Source organism: Ursus americanus, chromosome 16, assembly GCF_024610735.1.
Source record: "Ursus americanus isolate L20-20 chromosome 16, mUrsAme1.1.p, whole genome shotgun sequence".
Lineage (NCBI taxonomy): Eukaryota > Metazoa > Chordata > Mammalia > Carnivora > Ursidae > Ursus > Ursus americanus.
The window spans coordinates 50,961,955-50,980,056 of NC_142142.1; the positions used below are offsets into that span (position 1 = coordinate 50,961,955).

The window sequence follows — 18,102 nt, forward strand, 5'->3', positions numbered from 1 at the left end:
TTAGCTGGGGGTGGGATCTGATCGCTCAGCGGCAGCTCAGGGGACCCCCAGAGGGTTTCTAAGGCCTGGCAGGGCTAAGACACCCACGCTGGGTGGGAGGCTCAGAGGCTGCTCTCCTCCCTCCCTCCCTGTGGAACAGTCCCTACCTACCCTAGAGAACAGACTGGACTCTCTCACTCCTGGAAGGAGACCCACTCATATGTGTCTTGCACCTGGCCTCAGGCGTCTGGGGAAAGGGCACGCGAAGGTGAGAGGCTGCCAGGGGCCTCTCTTGGGCTGCCCACTGTGAGACCACCCTACCCCTTCCCCTAGGGCAGCCCGGCAGGGAGGAGCTAATGCTCTCCACCACACACTGGAGGGAGAGGGGCAGCTGAGCTTGGCACTGGGCAGTGGGCGGTGGAGGGGGACGCCCACCACAGCCAGCCTCCCGATGCCAGAGCCCAGTGACGCAGAGCTGGAGTGCCCCCCAGTGGCGTTTTCTGGGAAGAGCAGGGAGAAGGGGGGGATTGGCTAGAGGGCAGCAGACCTCTGGTTAGGTCTGAATTCACCAGCTTTCTGACCCCCCAAATCTTGGCCTCCTAGGCCTGTTGGAACCTAAGTCAACTTTCTAGGGTCGTTTCCAAATTCCCTCTTCTGGGGCCTGCCACCCACACCCGCATTTACCCATCATACAATCACCACTTGTGTTCCGGAAGAACCAGCCCCACCTCAGCCGGCATTCTCCTGTCCATTAAAGTCACGTCTGGGAGCACTGGCTGCTCTTGCAGCCTGCCAGGCCGGGAGAGGCTCAGGCTAGAAGGGAAGCCGACCTGACTTGCAGGTGAGGGGCCAGGTGGGCAGAGAGTGCTGCCATTCGCCAGGTAAGGGGGGCAGCGGCGGGTCTGAGCAGTGAGATGGCACTGCTAGGGCTTCTTCACTCCACTGTCCTCTCTCCCAGCACAGTGCCTGGCACGGAGCAGACCCCTGGTACAGGTTTCCTGTTGCTCAGAGGGGAGGAGAGACATGGGGGACTCGAGGACACACGGGGAAAACAAGGGGGGACTCTATTTTGTTGAAAAGAGAAAGGCAGACCAGAAGAGCTGGGAAATGGAGGGCCTCTTTCCCACCGTTCCTTTTCAACACCTCCACCCGGAAAGGGGGAGCAAACAGGGGCCCGAGAACTGCGTCTGGTTGTTTCTTTAATTGAATGCAGACTCATTTATAGAAAACAGAAATGCAACCATAGGATGGAAACAGACATTAAATGGAGTTCTGAAAAAAGATCCAGGTCCAGCTCCTCTCCCCAGCCCCAGGGAGAGCTATAAAAACAAGCTGGGCAGAATAAAACACACTCCCATCCCCGAGGCAGAGGCCCGACCTGCCCTGCCCCCGTCTAGGCATCTGGAATGGACCAGGTAGGGTGACAGGGATCGAACGACCAGAGCAGCCAGGGGCCCAGAGCTGGGGCAACTCAGTGTAAACTCCAAAGTTTCCTACGTATACGTGTGTGTGACTAACACAAAACTTGGCTGAAGACAGGACGGAAACACGGAAGCCAGCCCTGGGTCCTAGAGTGAGGCTGGACCGGAGACACCGAGGGGAATATCGTGTCCCTTCCTGAGCCTCCCTCTAAGATAGGCACTGGGGCTCCCGCGGCTGTGAGGAGGCAGGAGGGGCTGGGCGCCTTGTATCCCCCTCCCTTGCCCCTGGACATTCTTGGGCAGTGTCAATGGCACTGAAAGGCCCCCAGCTGGGGCTTGGCAGGACAGAGGGCCGGAAACAAAAAGGAAGGGAAGCGGGGAATGGATCTCTCCCTCCAATCCGGGTGCCAACATCAGTTTGGGGGCTGATGGGATAGGAAGTTGACCTCTGAATTCAGCCCCTCAGATCAAGGCGACTCTCACACATGGGCTGACCCTTATTACTACAGAGCCAGTCCCAAGCACAGGTCAGAGGGAGGAGGCAGCCCTGCCTGCAGCCCCTCTTAGGCCTTAGCACCAAAAGCCTGGCACCAGCTGGCCAGCCTCCAAAATCCTACACCCCCATTCATCCTGACTGGAACGGGCAGTGATGGCAGCCAGGTGCAGCCCCAAAGAGCAGTGGGGCCCCAGTGCAGGACAGAGAATCAGGTCCAACCAGTCCCTGGACTAGAGCTCGGGAAGAAGAAAGAAAGCGCTTGGGGTCACAGGCTCCTGGGGAAGGGAAGGACGGGCAGAATGCGAGGCATGAGATGGGCAGGGTAACAACACTTCCCTCCTTCCTCCTGCGGAGGGACAAATGGAGAGCCAACGGACAGGGCCTGTGAGAGGCCCTCAACACTGAGAAGCAGCAGCCATTGGCCAACATCTGGGGTTTTGGGGGAGCAGGCCTCCTCCCCGGCAGAGGGCAGCTGCAACGCTCAAGGCCCCCGCCATGACTGTCCCAGGCCAAGCTTGGGCTAGATCTCGCTGTCCCACCACCACCGACACTGGGCCGCGGGGCGGGGACTCACACCCCCAGAGCTACAGAGGCTCTAGGCAGTGAGGCAGAGGAGCTGGGGAGCCCCCCCGCCCCCCGCCCATGAATAAAGCAAGGGTCCTGGCTCCTGCTAGAAGACGTAGATCTTGTCCCGCTGCACGGTGTCCAGGTCGTCGTCCAGCGTCAGCAACACCTGGGCGGGGAGGACGCCGAGTCAGGCACAGGCCGGGATGCAACCTTGGCCTCTACCCCACCCCCGCGCTGGGGCAGGCCCATCTCACGGACCAGGAATGAGCCAAACATGGCAATGGAGGAGAGGAAGTGCCAGATGTCGTGGTCGTCAAAGAAGTCCAGGAGGATGCAGTCACGGTTGTGCTCCCGTGACTCCGCGGGCGTTTTCTGGGGAGGAACCGGGAGAGTCGCCTGTGGACACTGCCCACCCAGGCGAGAGAGCACTCTTCTCCCGACTCACCCTTGCCCTTGTCTCCCACATCAAAGAATTGGCTTTCTGTTACAGATTTCTCCTGGAGGATGGTGGCTTCTGCCCCTTCTTTTCACTGAGACCCTCCTCCCTCCTATTCTTTCGCCCTGTATACGAGCAGCGGGTTGAGATTACCTTGAGACGCTAGGAGACCTCAAAAGGCTCCTACCTCGGGTCCCTGCCTTGGACTCTGCCCTGCTCTAATCAGCAACTCCAGGCTCACTTGTTCTCCAGAGCATTACTGGCAGGTCACATCCTGTCCCCTCCGCCGGGACAACAGGAGCCATGACTGTGGGCCACGACCTAAGGTGCTCAGGGTCCTCCCTGCTCGCCCATAACCCTATCCACCCAACACTGACCGGACATCACTGTGTCTGGGGCCGTCTGCGCCCCATGCTGATGTCACCGAGATGACAACTGTCCTGCCCTCGGGAGTTCACAGTCTTTACTCAGCTCCCAAATTTGTGCATTCGCTGACCCCAAATCTGCCTCTAGTTCTGCCTCTGGGTCATAACTCCAGTCACAGCATCGCTGTGGCTACAGGGCCCTTTCTCATCACCCAAGGCCTTTAAGGCCATGAGCAAGGTCTGCCTCCCCCAGGAAGCTTTCCTGGACCTTCTAACTCTGTCCTCTGCGTTCGTGTCCATTCCCCTTGCTGTCCTGCCTATACACTTCACCTTGTGCATCATACTGCAAAGAGCAGTCCAGGAACTGATGGCTTCTCATTCTCTCTCTCTTTCTCTCTCCTGAACTAGATTATAAGTACTTCAAAGGCAGAGACCCGGCCAGACTTGGTTCTGATCACAGAACTGAAACCTGATTCATGGCAGGTGCCTATGAGGCAGAGAGGAGAGCCTAGTACTTCTGGCTTCAAAACCCAGCTGTGCCACTCGCCGGCTGTGTGACCTTGGGCAGGTCCCTTCGCCTCTCTGAACCTCAGCTGCCTCATAGGTAAAATGAGGGAACCCCCCCCCCTGCTGGCTTGTTGAATGTCAGAGGATTAAGTGAGAAGGGAGCTGTGCAAGACCATGGTTGAGAAGTGGCCATTCCCCACCGTCTCAGCGGGATCACTACTCACCTGCCAGGTGCTGAGTCCCTGGAAGAAGAAGAAGAGTGCAAAGCCCCACACCACGGAGGTGCAGACAATGCAGAGCAGGGGGATGAGCTTGATCCGTTCCCCGCTGCGGAGCTGGGGGTGGGGGGAGAGCAGCCTGAGGGCCAGACCCCGGCCCAGCCCGTTTCCCAGCCTGCCCTTCATGCCACTTCTCAGCATACAGGATGGATGCTTCAGGAAGCTTTCCTAGATTCATACCCTCACCTTGCATAGCCACACAGCTCAACTCGTCCCACACCAGCAGCCTGGTGTCCCAACCCCCGATGTCCACCCTGGCTAGGCCTCCACGCGCGCACGGCCCCGTGCTGGCCTGCTGCATGCCGGCCGGGGGCTCTCCCTGCGCAGAGGCCCCTCTCACACTGGATGGCAGGAGGGTCCCTGCGAAGCGCCTGGCTGGCCGTCAGAGGTCCCGCCTGGGCAGACTCGGGGAGCCCCAGCTCAACCCCCTCTGCACCCCACGGGGCTCTTCCCAGCTGCAGAGCCATTCTTGGAGTAGAGAAGGGGCTCCGTAAACGGGTCTTTGGATCCGGCTGGAGAACACGCAAGACACTTCAGCCTCTCCCCTCCTCAGACCTCATCGGCAGAGAGGAAGGAAAAGTTCCCACTCCCTGAAGCAGGCTGTGCCCAGCTCCGTCCCTCCAAAGCAGAGCATCCAGTGGAAGAGGCTCAGCCAGCCCCACTCACCTTCATAATGATGTAGAAGGCGAAGTAGAGAAGCAGGTTGCAGATGCCGATGGCCAACAGGTAGGAGGCGAAATCATTGGGGCGTACGATGAGCCCATAGGCAGCTCTGGCAAAGGGAGGAAGAACTGGTGAAGCAGGGGAGGGCCAAGCGCGAGAAAAGGGCTCTCCCTCACCCCTACCCCACGTTTTTATTATGATGTGAGGCTGGGCTCAAAGGTCCACAGAAATTCTAGAACCCCAGGTGCCAACATCTCTCCCCTCAGCCCCCATTTCTCACGCCCAAAGCTTAAAATTTGTGCGTGGCCCCCAAGGCAGCCAGTGGCTGGCCCCGTCCCCAGCTGTCCGCCCAGCCAGGCTGCCACACAGACAACGGCCAGACTCACAGGGACCAGTTGATAATGTTGCCCATAACCAGCAGCACCATGCGGTCCTGGAAGGAAGCAGAGACACGGGGACTGAGAGAGGGGAAGAGAGACAGGGAGAAAAGTGGAAGAAGGCCCCAGTCAGCCGGTGCCCCCCTCCCCTGGGTTCTCGGCGGCACCCGCCCCCCAAAGCGGGAAGAGAGTGGACGGAGAAGGAGGGCTGGGGAGCTGGGCAGGTACCACGTAGAGGGGCCCGCTGCACTGCCGGATGCAGTCTGTGTAGAGCACGTGGATGATGCGGCGGCAGATCCCCGAGTCTGCAAGAAGGGAAAGTGCTGACGGGCATGGGCACCCCTCTTTTCCTGGCCCCTGGCCCGCATCAGCGGAGAGAACCCAGGCCTTCGGAGGGCACGGCTATGCCAACCCTCATCTAATTCCTCACTCTGTGATTCTTCCAGGGCCCCCAGGAAGAGGGCAGAACCCAAAGTCGGCAGTGAGTCCAGGTTCCCGAGGCCACCAACCCCTCATTCCGTGGGGCCCAGCTGCCCCCTCCACGGCCTGCCCCAGGCATGCCCTCACCCAGCTTCCAGCGGCCCATGTAATAGAGCTGTGTGCTGAGAAGCAGGGTGGCGATGATGTGAATGACCGAGAAGACGATCCAGAACGCTGTGTTCCCTTTACCAAAGACCTGGAGGGCCGGGGGGGGGGTGGTGTGTGTGCCATAGGCAGGGCTGAGGAGGCGCTGAGGAGAGCCGCTCCCCCAGCCCGCCCTTCCTCCGGAGGAGCGGAGCTCGCTGCTCAGTCCGGCAGGCTCTCTGGGGAGGCCCGGGGAAGGCACCTCAGAGAAGGAGCAGGGATCTCTCCTTCGGGAGGCGGGGGGGCGGGGGGTGCGGGTGCACGCACGCATGTGCACCTCTCCTGCGGGGCGGGCGCTGCGCGGGCTGGGGCCTCACCACGCCCAGCACGGAGAAGAAGATGACGATGGCCAGGCAGGCGTAGGCGCTGTAGGCGCTGGCGTTGATGTCCGGGTGCCGCTTCTGGTAGAGCTTCAGCATGCACAGCCCCGCAATCATGTACATGAACGATGTGTCTGGGGAGGGCGTGGGGGCGGCAACCTGAGCTACAAACACACCCACCGAACTGCAGCACGGGTCCCCCAGCCCAGACCCCCCCGGCGGCACAGAGAGCCCCACGCCTTCTCAGCGCCGCAGAGTGAGCTGCCAACAGGCTGACGTTTGAACTCCAGGCCCTTAACTGTCCCTAGGACACCACACTGCCACGCCACTGGCCAGCACCCAGTCTGACCTCCCTGACAACAAGGACAACGAAGCCTGAGCAGCCCGAGATCAGGGACTGGGCTCAGTTATGTTCATCTTCTCTGCGTTTATCCATGCTTTTCCATAGAAAACACTCAACACACGAACGCGGTAGCATCCAGCTGCCCCTCTTCTATAAACCAGGACGTGTGTGCCCACAGGAAGCCCAGCTCCGGGGTCTCCCACAGGGCTGAGTGTTGGGGATCCCTGCGGGGGACATGCGGATGGTGGAGGACCTCAGGCAGGTCCCTGCTCTAGGCGCAGTCAGGGAAGACAGAGGCCCCACTCACCAAACTGGAAGTTGGTATAGTTGGGGCAGACATGATAGCAGGCACTGAGCAGCCCCTCCATCATCAGCGCTGTGCCCATGGCATAGAACAGGCCGAAGTGTTTTGGGATCCCACATTCCTGTTGGGGACAAGGGAAGAGAAAGAGGAGGTAAGGCTGGGGGGGGGGGGAGGAGGGGAGGGAGGGACCCAGAAGAGGGCAAGCATGAGAGAGGAGTAGAGGGGCGCGTGGGCAGGGCCTGGAGGCCTGGCGGCAGGTGCTCTCACCAGGGCGTAGAGGTCATTGCGCAGCAGGGCCCGGTTGTGGTTGATCTCCCGCTGCAGGATGATGAGCAGGAAGAGCAGCCCCAGCAGGATGTACCCCAGGTTGCTCAGGATGTTGTTGAAGGCGCTGGAACGGGTGACATGGGGCGCATGGCCTTGGCCCCATACTCTGGCCTCTTCCCCATGGGGGGCAGGCACTGGCAGAACCCCGGCCCCTACCCCCTGACCCTAGCTCACCCCCCCACCCCAGCTGATCCCCACCTGAGGTTGCCTAGCGGGTGGGCGCAGAGGAAGTTGTAGTAGCAGATGTCCTGATTCCCGGTGACATTCACCACCTGCAGGGGGGCACGGGGGCCCGAGGGGCTGCTAAAGCCCAGGCGGGAGGGAGCCAGGCCCGAGCCCGTGCCACACAACGCAGCCCCACACGGCAGGACGGCAAAGCGCCACACAGGTGGATCGCAGGCACGTATGTACGCCGGGCCAGCCCTCTCTGGCACAGTCACTGCCCCCCGCACTAGGTGGAGATCACGGGGCATGACTGTGACAGAGGGTCTTGCCTCACAGCACAGAGAAAAGGGAAGGGAAACCGAGACCTACGAAGTCCCATGACTCTAGTTGTGAAAACCCTGCAACAAGCTGGGGAAGGTGCCGGCACTGTCACTGTGTGGCCCCATTTTGCAGATGAGAACACTGATGCTCGGGAAGCTTCAGTGACTTGCTCCAGGCCCCAGAGTTAGGATCTGAACCCAGGTCCTGTGACCTGTGCAAGCCAGAGCCCCCAGCTGGGACGCTTGGCGGAGGGCGCTCTGTGCGGGGCCCGGGGGGCCGGCCCCGCCTCTCACCGTCTGGTAGGTGATCACTAGCTGCACCACAGGAAGCGCATAGAAGACAGCGATGGTGGCGATGTTCCTGCGGGGTGGGGGCCGCGGTGAGGAGGCGGGGCCCCAGACACCGCCACACCACGCTGCCAGCTACGGGAAGCCCGGCCGCTGCTCCCGCTCACCAGAAGTAGATCTGGTACTTCTTCCGCAGGACCCGTTTGTCCTTGCGTGCCAGGTCGGCCACGTAGAGGTATTGCTGGGGAGAAGCTGGAGTGAGCCCCGCTTTCCCACTGCCCGGAAGACCGGAGAAGCCCCTCTTGCCCAGGTTAGAGGAGGACAAGAGAAGTTCCCCTGCCCCCCCCACCGGCCACAATTCTCTAGGGCAGGGCTCGAGGCCACCCCGTTGCTGCCGGCCAATCAGTCTGGAAGGGCTGGGAGCGGAGTTGGCTTCCCCTGGAATCGATCCTGCCCTTTTGTTCCCCTAAGAGGTCACCCCAGAGGGAGATGTGCTGGGGCCCGAACACAGAATCTCCTTTCCCTGGGAAACCCATGGCCAGGGCCAGCCCGCATGGCATCGGACCTTGGTGCGAATGACATTCTTGTCTGAATCGATGTCCGTCAACGTGTCGTAGTCATCCTCCTCCACAGAGCTCATGGAGTCCAGGCGAGGCCGAGTGCCCACAGGGTCTAGGGAGCGATCTGGGGTGGGCAGGAGGGAAGAGTTAACCAGTAGAACACAGAGCCCAAGGTCTGTCCCCACCACCTGGGGCAATTGTCACAATTACTGGGCGATGGGAAGAGGCAAACTGTGGGCTTAGAGCAGGGCTGGAGGTGGGCTCAGGCCCAGGGCAAAGGTATTGGGTGCTCCTAAGTCCTTGAGGGGAACAAGGGTGGGTTCTGGGAAGAGGCCACCAAACACGGACCGCTCCAGCCCTTCCCCCCTCACTGAAGTAGGACTTCCAGGCCAAGACCCTGAGCAGACCTTGGGCCCCAGACACAAGCAACAGGACTGAATTCGGCAGAAGTCATGCTGATTAGGTGCCCAGCCGTGTGGGTTCTGAGAGGACACTGCCTTGGCCCCCAGTGGGTAGAGACCGAGTGGGCTCTGGGGTGCAGGCAAGGGTGACAGGCTGCCTCTAGGAAGAGCACCTGCTCCTGTTCTTTTCTTCAGAAGCTTCCTCCTGTGACCTTGCCTGACCAAAGCCTCCAGAGGCCAGGACGTGACACCCCTGCCCATGGGCCCTACCCCGGCAGGCCAGGGAGTGAGGGTGCCGGTCAACATGGCAGCAAACCAGAACATCTGGCCTGAGGGTAGTTGGGGCGCTAGCCCACCAGCAGCAAGGCCAGTGCTTGCTTCTCTCAAAAGACACAAGAGCGGGCAATTATTGGCATCAGATGGGAAGCCATGCACAAAGCGTCTCTCTGGCCCTGGCAGGAGCTGATTGGCAGAGCAGCGCCCCCCCACATCTACCCATGGCAATGCACAGCTGCCGCATCTGGCCAAAGGGGAGGCGCCGCTTGAACTGGTCGTGCCCTTCAAAGGAAAGGGAAAGTTACCGGGAAGTGGGGCCAAGGAGGAAAGAACGAGAGAGGAGAGGGGCAGGGAGACAGCAGCCCCTCTCCCGGTGCCAGTGTCTGGCAGAAGAGGCAGGTGCCCTTCACCACGCTTCACCCAGCCTGCTCCGGCCCTGCACGGCACAGCTCTGCCTGCCTGGCTCACGCACCCTGGTAACTGTAGGAGAGGTCTCCGGTGCCCGTACTATCGACCAGACCGTCCGTGGACCCGGAACTGTTCTCTGCGGGACACGGCACATGGTAAGGCCGGCGGGAGGGGACGGGGATGCTGGGGGCGGGAGGGGCCCACTGCCACTTGGCCGCCTTGGAGGTGGAAGCCCAAGGAGACCGGGTTGTGAGTGGGCAGGGACAATCTCTGGCGGATACGTACCAAAGGAGCCGTAGTTATAGCCCTCATAAGGGGAGCTGCCAGGGAAGGAGTCGGCGAGCACCCGAGGGTGACCTGCAATGAGAAATCAAGGTCCCCTCAGCTCTGGAAAAAGAGGGGCCAAAGGCCAAGGAGAAGACAGAAGGAAGACTCCAGAGAAGAGAGACACGGAGGGGCCACGGCAGCAGCAAAGAAGAAGCACCTATCCTGACAAACACACCTCGCTCCCACTGCCACTGGCTGCCCCAACCTCCCACGTGTGTCCCCGTGGAAACCCTCGCCATTCTTTGTCCTCGCTACAGAGAGAGAGAGAGGTCAAGGAATTGATGCATCTAAATGACCAGCTAGGATAGCAAGCATCGGCCTGCCCAGGTCCCACCCAGACACCCTGGAGTGTCCCCTCCCTCCCCCGTTCTGGACTCAGCTCCTCTGCCCACAGCACCTGGAGCTTACCAAGGAGAGAAGCTGAGAGACAAGGTCCCAAGCAGGAGGGAGGACAGACAGAGAGGGAAGGATGGAAGAAAAGGAGAGAGAATGAAAGGTTAATAATCCCCCAGACTGTGAGCTACATCGCCCGAGGCAGATAGACAGCGTAGCTAAACCCAGAGAATGAATCGGAGTGGCAGTCATTAAGATGGGCACGTTAGGGTCACAGGGGCACAACAGCCCAGCCCCGTTTCCATCTATACAGTGTTATTCCCAATCTAATATCCAGAAGCCCCCAGCTGGCCTTTCCTCCTCCAGCCCCCAAGGAACAATCCAGCAAAGCACAGAGCGAACTCTGCCCTCCCTGCCCAGGCCCTCCAGAGGTACCGCTTTCTGGGCAGGCTCGGTCCACGGCCAACAGAAGCGTCTTCTTCCTCTGCCTGCAGGAACAGAATCCAGAGGAAACCAGAGGGGCAGGACGAGGAGCCCTCCTATGCTGGGCTGGCCTGCCTTCCACCCTCTCCACCCCATAATCCTGTCCTTCATCGGTGATCTTAAGGTTCTTCCCAGTCTGGGAAGCAATGTGGGGTTTCCCTGCTTGGGTAGAAGCTTGAGGGCAGGGGCTGGTTTCCAGAGGTGAGGCCCATGGACCACCTACCGTAAAAGGGACCCGCCTTCCTATGGCCCATGATAGTGTGGAGCACGACCCTGGGTTGGCTCAGATCTCGCCAGGCCAGCTCCCCTGCTCGACCCACCCCAGGAAAGGGGGATGCCCGGCAGCCCCGCTTTACCTCCAGTTCTCCCAACAGGCCAGGAGGATAGTCAGCAGGTAGAAGGAGAGAAATATGCCCAGACAAAAGAGCATACCACCAACATAGGCCTCAGCTGTGGCGGGGGAGAAGGAGGATGAGCACAGCAAGCCTTCCAAGACTGCTCGTCACGGCTCACAAGGGCCCAGCCTAAGCTCTCCCCACTTCCTCCCTCAGTGACCTGGCGGGGTGAGCAACAGGCAGGTCCCCAAATATGCCAAACTCTGACAGGATTTCTGTCTTCGCTTCTGTTACTCCCTCCGCTAGAATTTTCTCCTCTCCTTTCTCAAACACTCCATCCTGTTTTCAAACTCAGTTTCCTTCCAAACACAGCTCAGGGGCTGTGTCCTCTAGGACAGCCTCTGTGTCCTGCACTCCCAGGGACCTGTCCTTTGCCCTTCACAGCTCTCAGCACACTGCACAGCGGCAGGCACCCGTCCTTTAGACGGGAGCTCCCCGAGGACTCCAGCCAGAGCATAACACCTGGCACACAGAAGGTGCTCGATAAATATTTGTTGAATAAAGAATCCATACAAGAGAGGCAGCTTCTTTCCCCTCCCATTACAATCCCTTATTTTTATCTTTTATTTTCCAGTTTACAAAGGGCTCCATCCGATCACTCAGTAAATATTTATCGAGCATGACTAAGGGGCCTAATACTTTCCTGCTAATTTTGTGCTAAACCTCACAACTTGTAAGACTACAGGGACAGATCCTATTCCCTATCATGATAGAGACAGGGAAACTGAGGCTTAGTGAGACTGTACTGCTCACAAGGGACGAAGAGAGAACCGGAACTCAGTACTTCAGTTGTTAGTCACTGACTCTGTACCACATCACCCTGGGACCCACCTCCGGGCCCTCCCATCGTGAAGACTGCCAAGGACACTCCCCCTTCCAGGCCCGCCAGTCTGCTGTGTAGGTCTCCCTCCCCCTTCCCCAGGTCTGAGAGGAAGAGCCACTCAGCCACCCACACTCACACGTGACTGCTCGAGATACCACCACTGACAGCGTTTTCTGGCGGTGCCCTTGATCAACCGGTTCATCTGGAAGCAAAATGTCAAACAAGTAGCCGCCTGGAGCTTGGCTAAAGTTTGCGGGACCAGGCCTGGGAGAGTCTGGGGCCAAAACCCCACATCCTGGCGGACCCACCCACCAGCCACACAGGTGTTTCTACCTCCCAGGGAGGGACTGAGCCCTCCCCACCCCTAGCCAGGACAGGGCACAACGTGTACCTTCCACAAAGGGGTAGAAAGGCAAGGAGCCCCCACAGGCCTGGTCTTCGGTCTTCACCACCACCACCACATAAAAGCTGTTGCTGGGGAAGTCTTTGCGCTGCAGGATCGCCAGTCATCATCAAAACCAAGCAACAAAACACACCCATCATTTTACGTATCCCTCACTAAGATCCCCACGAGATTAGTACCATCATTACCCCTATTAGGCTTTAGGGTTACACTGCCAGTAAGTGGTAGAGCTCCAGAGCTGAAACCATGACCCTACGCTCTAGCCAGGCGAGCAAATGTGTATATGACCCACCACCATGGAACCCATGGCTGCCCCATACGGGCTGGGCATCAGCCAGGAGAAAAGTAGAGGGGCCCCGCTGCCTCCTGAGTTGTGAGACTGGATGTTGTGAGGTGGGCATATGGCTTCACCCTCCCTGCCTCCAGCACAGGTTTCAGCCTTCACCAAGGGCAACACTCAGCATCAGCCAGGGCCCTTCTCCCTCTCTCTCCCCTCTCTCTCTCTCTCTCTCTCTCTCTCTTTTTTTTTTTTTTTTTTAAAGATTTTACTTATTTATTTGACAGAGAGAGAGAGCACAGGCAGGGGGAGTGGCAGGCAGAAGGAGAGAGAGAAGCAGGCTCCCTGCTGAGCAGAGAGCCCGATGCGGGGCTTGATCCCAGAACCCTGGGATCACAACTTGAGCTAAAGGCAGACACTTAACTGACTGAGTCACCCAGGTGCCCCCCTTCCCCTCCCTTAGCTGTCATTACAGTGAATGAAATAGGTATGACAACCAGAAAGGGTACTCTGCTCTTTCCTACCCCAGGGTGACTGGGGTGATGATTTAACTCTCGCATATACTGCAGAGCCCCAAACCTCAGGGACTGGCAGGCCATGACTCCATCTTATCAGTAGGGCAGAAATGGAGCAAGGAAAGCTCACCACCTGGCTCCGTCTCCCACAGGGCCATGCATATTTCCTACCTGCACGGTGATGGCGGCCTTCTTGGTCATAGTCTGGTACATGCCGATGAAGGCTACGTTGTTGTCTAGGTCATAGACAGGGCACTACAGAGGGAGGAGGGGAGAGGCAAATGGGCAGGAACCTGGGCCCTGTGCCCCCTCTTTAGCAGCCCTGCTACCCGCTGGTGGAGAGCAAAAAAAGGCAGGCAACATACCAGGACATCCTGGATGGAGATGACCGAGCACGGGAAGGCCTTGCTGGAGGTCACCTTGACAATCACTGAATCCACTCCCTCCGGGAACTCATACTTGAAGTACTGAGGGCACAGGATGCCAGGGAGAGCCCCATCTCGTGAGGATGCTCTCTCTGTCCCTCTAGAAGGGAACAGTGTGTATCCTCCCAGGGTTGGGCAGTGCAAGCTCTCTGGGGGGAAGGACCCTGACCCCAAGCAGCGCTATTATATCACTCCCCTCAGCTGGGCACTCAGGATAGGGTCCCAAGAGGCGAGTAGGGAAGGTAGCAGCCAGACCCCATGCCTCTGCACTTGCCATGCTGCCTGTCCCTGACCACCTCAGGGCCAGAGCTCCTGTTTCCAGATAGTCCGTCCATGGCAAGGGTACAGCCAACCTTGGACTCCCAGCAGAGTCTGCCGACCACTCCCGCTCCCAGGTCCCCACTTCTCCCGAGGGCCAGTTGCCAGACAGATCTTACCTGGGGCTGGGCTGCTGTGGTATTGAAGCTAAACTGCTCCCCAGTCCTGGAGGGAGAAGAGCGCCCCCCATCACGGTCACTCCCAGAGCCTGGGAAGGAGGCCAGTCCCGTGGTCCCCTGGCATTGCCCTCGCAGACCTGAGCACGAAGTCGTCCATCCGGCTGACCCGGAGCTGGTAGGTGGTGTTGACTGGTGACAGGGTGGACACATCCACATAGAAGAACTGGACCTCAGACTCGTTCTTGGTGGGGGGCTGGCACAACGTTCGCTCCACCTTCTGGTAGAGGTACTTGCGCTGATACCTACAGCCCAAAGCAGAAAGCCAGGACGTTACTACTATCCCAGATAGCAGGCCACGCCACGGGAGCGAGGCCTTGACTCCCCTACTCTGGTTTCCAACTTCTCCCTACTCCTAACCCAGCTAGGCTGACAAGCTCCAGGCTGGCTGGCTTGGCCACTGAGCAGCCCCCTGGTTCAGGGAATGGGGGAGAGAAACAGAGGGGCTTCTGGGTGGCCTGAGGCCCTGGATAAGGCCCTGGGTGAGGCTCTGGGCTGGGCCTGGCCGAGGCCTACCCCCCTCCCTTATCCCCAGGTCCTACTCACAGCCCTCGCAGGATTAGGGGCACCTGGAAGGACACCACAGCCTCCTTCTGGCGGACCACAAACAGCAAAGGAGCCCCCTTCTGCTTGTTCAGGACATTCACGGACACACGCACGCCTTCTGTCTGCAGAATGACATGGAAACACCCCACAGTCAAGCCTGTGGTGACTCCACCTCTGCTCCTCGGGACACATGGCTCCAGGGACGGTGAGCCTGGCCCTCCGTCATGCCGACAGCTTTGTTCCCCCACCTCCACTCCACCCTAGTCAGGCTGGGCAGCTAGCTATGCCCCTTCTTCCACCAGAGCAGCCCCAGTCTCCAGGAGGGATTTGCCCTGAGTCAGAGGAGAGGCTTTTGGAAGAGGCCCCGTCTGGCTGGCAGGTACGTGTAGGACAATGGTACCACACAACTACAAGGCCTCACTTCCCAAGAGGAAACACAACAGAGACCTTGGGCATCCCCAGGATACCCCATATCTATCCACGTTCATGGGATATACAGGGACACAGGCACACAGGAGAGCAAGAAGGGTTCCTCAATTTTCTTCCTTGTGAGCCAGGAAGCTCCCATTCAACAACTAATCTGGGGGCCAGAGCCAGTGGGGGGATGGGGAAAGAAACTGTTGAAAGCTAAGAAAGCCAAGTTCTATCCTTAGCTCTGTCCAAGGGCTGGAGCTGTGGAGAAGTCACTTCACACCTCTGAGTCTCGATTTCCCCCTCTGTAAGATGCAGACACTCTCACTCTTGGCACATGGAGGAACGTACACAGAACAGTGGGAGCTTAAGAAAATCAATCAATCGGGGCACCTGGGTGGCTCAGTTGTTAAGCGTCTGCCTTTGGCTCAGGGCGTGATCCCAGCATTCTGGGATCGAGCCCCGCATCAGGCTCCTCTGCTGGGAGCCTGCTTCTTCCTCTCCCACTCCCCCTGCTTGTGTTCCCCCTCTCATTGGCTGTCTCTCTCTCTGTCAAACAAATAAATTAAATCTTTAAAAAAAAGAAAAAATCAATCAATCAATCAATCCTGGCAATGCCTGTTATAGGGCTGCTGAGACCCAAGCCTTACGGCAACATCTCCCAGAGGAGTAGAAGACCGTAACTCTCAGGATGACCCCAGTTATGGGGGAGAAGGAAGAAAGGGCTCCAAGCAGGAGGATGTCAAACTTCAAAGAAACAGGCACAGAAGGCAGATCCTGCCCCATTCTGAAAAATAATCAGACTGCCACTCTCAGCTCTACCACTTCTTAGTAAACCCAATCATGGAGACCGCTAGGCAGGAGACCACAGAGCCAGGCTGCAAGAATTCTCCAAATCTCAGCTCTGCCCAGGATCTAGACTTCCTAGATCTAGCTACAATCATGTTTAACATGTGGCTGGAGAAAAAATGAAAGAGAAAGTCAGGGTGAGGTAGATTCCGCATTGGAGAGAAACTTCCTCTCTTGGAGCTGGTCTTATCTCTACCACCTTCGACTTACAAGGCCAGCTGGCTTTCTAAGGCCAAAGAGAGCTGGGAAGTCCTGCATTCATCTCCCTGGGGAGTCTCAGCTGTAACTTGGCTGAGCAGAGCCTTTCAGTCGGCCTGTCTCATCTCCTTGGGGTTTTCTGGGCCAAGCCCAGTAGCTAGCCTGCTTCCCCCTACACCCAGAGGTGTCAGACTGTCAGATTTGGGGTGTTGGACCAGCCCTGCTCAGACCACAGCTGGTGGAAAGGGGGGGGGGGTCAAAGAGAAGATGGGAAGGAGACAACTTTAGAAACTGTCCAGTGGGAGCTTCAGAGAAACGCTGGTGGCAAAGCAAGGAGTACTGGTCCAGAGAGTCCAGTGCGGTTCTGGGAAAAGGAAACCTGGGGGGGAGGGGGGCGTCGCGTTCATGGGCCTCCTAAAAGAGTAGAGGATTGACTGACTCGCGGAGCCCTGGTCTGCTCACCCGCTCACCACCAGCCCCCAGCCCAGCCCAGCCCAGTCCTCACCCGGTTTCGGGTCACAGTGTGGTTGAAGGTGTAGATGTTGACCAGCTCGCTGTTGACCTCATCCACGTAGGTGCGCTCAAACTCGGCGTCTTTCTGCGAGACGTTCTTGGGCCCCAGAACCCCCAGATGGCTCTCGACTGAGGCCACCAAGAGCGCCAAGAAGGGCAAGCCCAGAGCGAACATGGCCCCGGCAAGGCGGCAGTGGCGGCGGCAGCAGCGGTGGCGGGGACGGCGATAGGCGACAGGACACCTCCGGGAAGGGTTGCGGCTCCGGCCGCAGCTTCCAGCATCTCACCAGGACCAGAACTTTAACCCCGGCCTGAGATTAGGAAACGTCCCCTCCCTGGGGCCGCAGAGACGCTCCCAGGGGGCCCGGCTGGGAGGGGCGGCGGGAGAAGGAGGGAAGGGTGTGGGGTACGGGCCAGCTCGCGAGGGGCTGAGCGCGGCTAGGAGACCCCGCGGCCGCCGGCCGGGGCCGTGAGAGCCAGGGGGCGGGTGGTTGCTGGGAGCTTGGAGACGCCGGGAAAGGGGAGGGAGGGAAGCCGGCGGCGGGGGCGGCCGGGAAGGGAGGAGGGTCTGAGGGTGCGGAGCGTGATAGGTGGCAGCGACCCGACGCCGCGCGGCGCGGCGCGTTTCCTGGGGCGCGGGCCCTTTAAGGGCAGGCGGCCGCGGCGGCCCCGGTGCTCGCAACTCCGGGAGTGTGCTGTGCCGGGAGGCGGTAAACAGCAGGGCGGGCGGCCCGCCCGCTGACGTCAGGGGAAACTGACACAGATTTAAAGGGCCAAGTCCCGGATTGGGCCTTAAAGGGGCCGCAGCCCTCCAGCCGGAAGCCGCCTCGAACTCCTACCTCGCTACCACCTCCTCTTTCGTAATCCTACCCGTCTCTGGAAGCTCACTTTGGTTGGAATAGATGGATGTCTCCGTGAAGGATCTCCAAGTGTTGGATTCTTGTTGACAAAGTCTTCTTTGCTCAAACGTAAGGATCCATCTCCGCCCTCACTGCCTTTACCACCAACATTCTCCATCCCTGGGCCATTAAGAAAGGAAGAACTCAATTAGGAAACAGGACGGGCGCCTTCCCGGCGGAGGGATGGCTGAGGCAGAAGTACAGAAGGAACCTCTGTGTCCTCTTACCTTTTACTGCAGCGGCCGCAAGGCTTCAGGGAGGCCTGGAAAGTTGCAGGGCTTTCTCCTCTTCTTTGCAGGGGCAGCTAAAAAGCTCACTGAAAGATAGTGACTTTCAGTATAAATTTATGAAAACTTTTCTACAAAATATTTTGGCCTGTGTTTCAAGAAGTTTAAAGAGCTTTATACTCTTTGACAGAGTAATTTCACTTTTGGCACTCTATCCTAAGGAAATAAGAAATACAGATTAAAAATGTGTAGACAGTAATGCTTATTATTGTGATATTTGTAATATAAAGCATAAGGGAAACAGCCTAAATGTCCATAATGAGGGAATGGTAAAGGTGCTATTATCATGAAGCCATCGAAACTGATGCTTCAGACTTTAAGGAACAGGTCGGCAGAGAAGTCACATTATGACACTATATCAACAGTATGGTTTCCAAATATGTAGGTGTGCACAGAAAATTGTTGAAAAATCTTTGAATTACAGATGATTTTAAAAATGGCATGTATCATTTTCCTCTAATTCCAAAAGTATAGACAAGTACCAAAATGAAGAAAAATC

At 58.4% G+C, this 18,102-nt stretch overlaps 1 protein-coding gene across 4 annotated transcripts; it reads right to left on the bottom strand.

The window, feature by feature from the left end:
- Window positions 1-1,161: 1,161 nt before the first annotated feature.
- On the bottom strand, window positions 1,162-17,134 carry SIDT2 (SID1 transmembrane family member 2). Of its 4 annotated transcripts, XM_045797841.2 has the most exons (27): window positions 16,410-17,134; window positions 14,447-14,568; window positions 13,981-14,145; window positions 13,844-13,889; window positions 13,347-13,448; window positions 13,153-13,236; window positions 12,178-12,277; window positions 11,923-11,988; window positions 10,925-11,018; window positions 10,521-10,573; window positions 9,711-9,782; window positions 9,490-9,561; window positions 9,237-9,299; window positions 8,346-8,464; window positions 7,948-8,021; window positions 7,787-7,853; window positions 7,206-7,279; window positions 6,948-7,071; window positions 6,684-6,801; window positions 6,031-6,167; window positions 5,657-5,765; window positions 5,318-5,394; window positions 5,099-5,145; window positions 4,716-4,821; window positions 3,996-4,106; window positions 2,722-2,835; window positions 1,162-2,629 (listed from the first exon to the last, which is right to left on the bottom strand). In XM_045797841.2, the coding sequence occupies exons 1-27, from the start codon at window positions 16,590-16,592 to the stop codon at window positions 2,567-2,569; spliced, it is 2,562 nt and encodes an 853-aa protein (XP_045653797.1). In that variant the 5' UTR covers window positions 16,593-17,134; the 3' UTR covers window positions 1,162-2,566. The 4 variants fall into 4 exon arrangements, with proteins under 4 accessions (XP_045653797.1, XP_045653799.1, XP_087724541.1 ...); XM_045797843.2 differs by lacking the exon at window positions 9,237-9,299 and having other exon boundaries at window positions 16,410-17,132; XM_087868415.1 differs by lacking the exon at window positions 14,447-14,568 and having other exon boundaries at window positions 16,410-16,547.
- Between the last annotated feature and the right edge of the window lie 968 nt (window positions 17,135-18,102).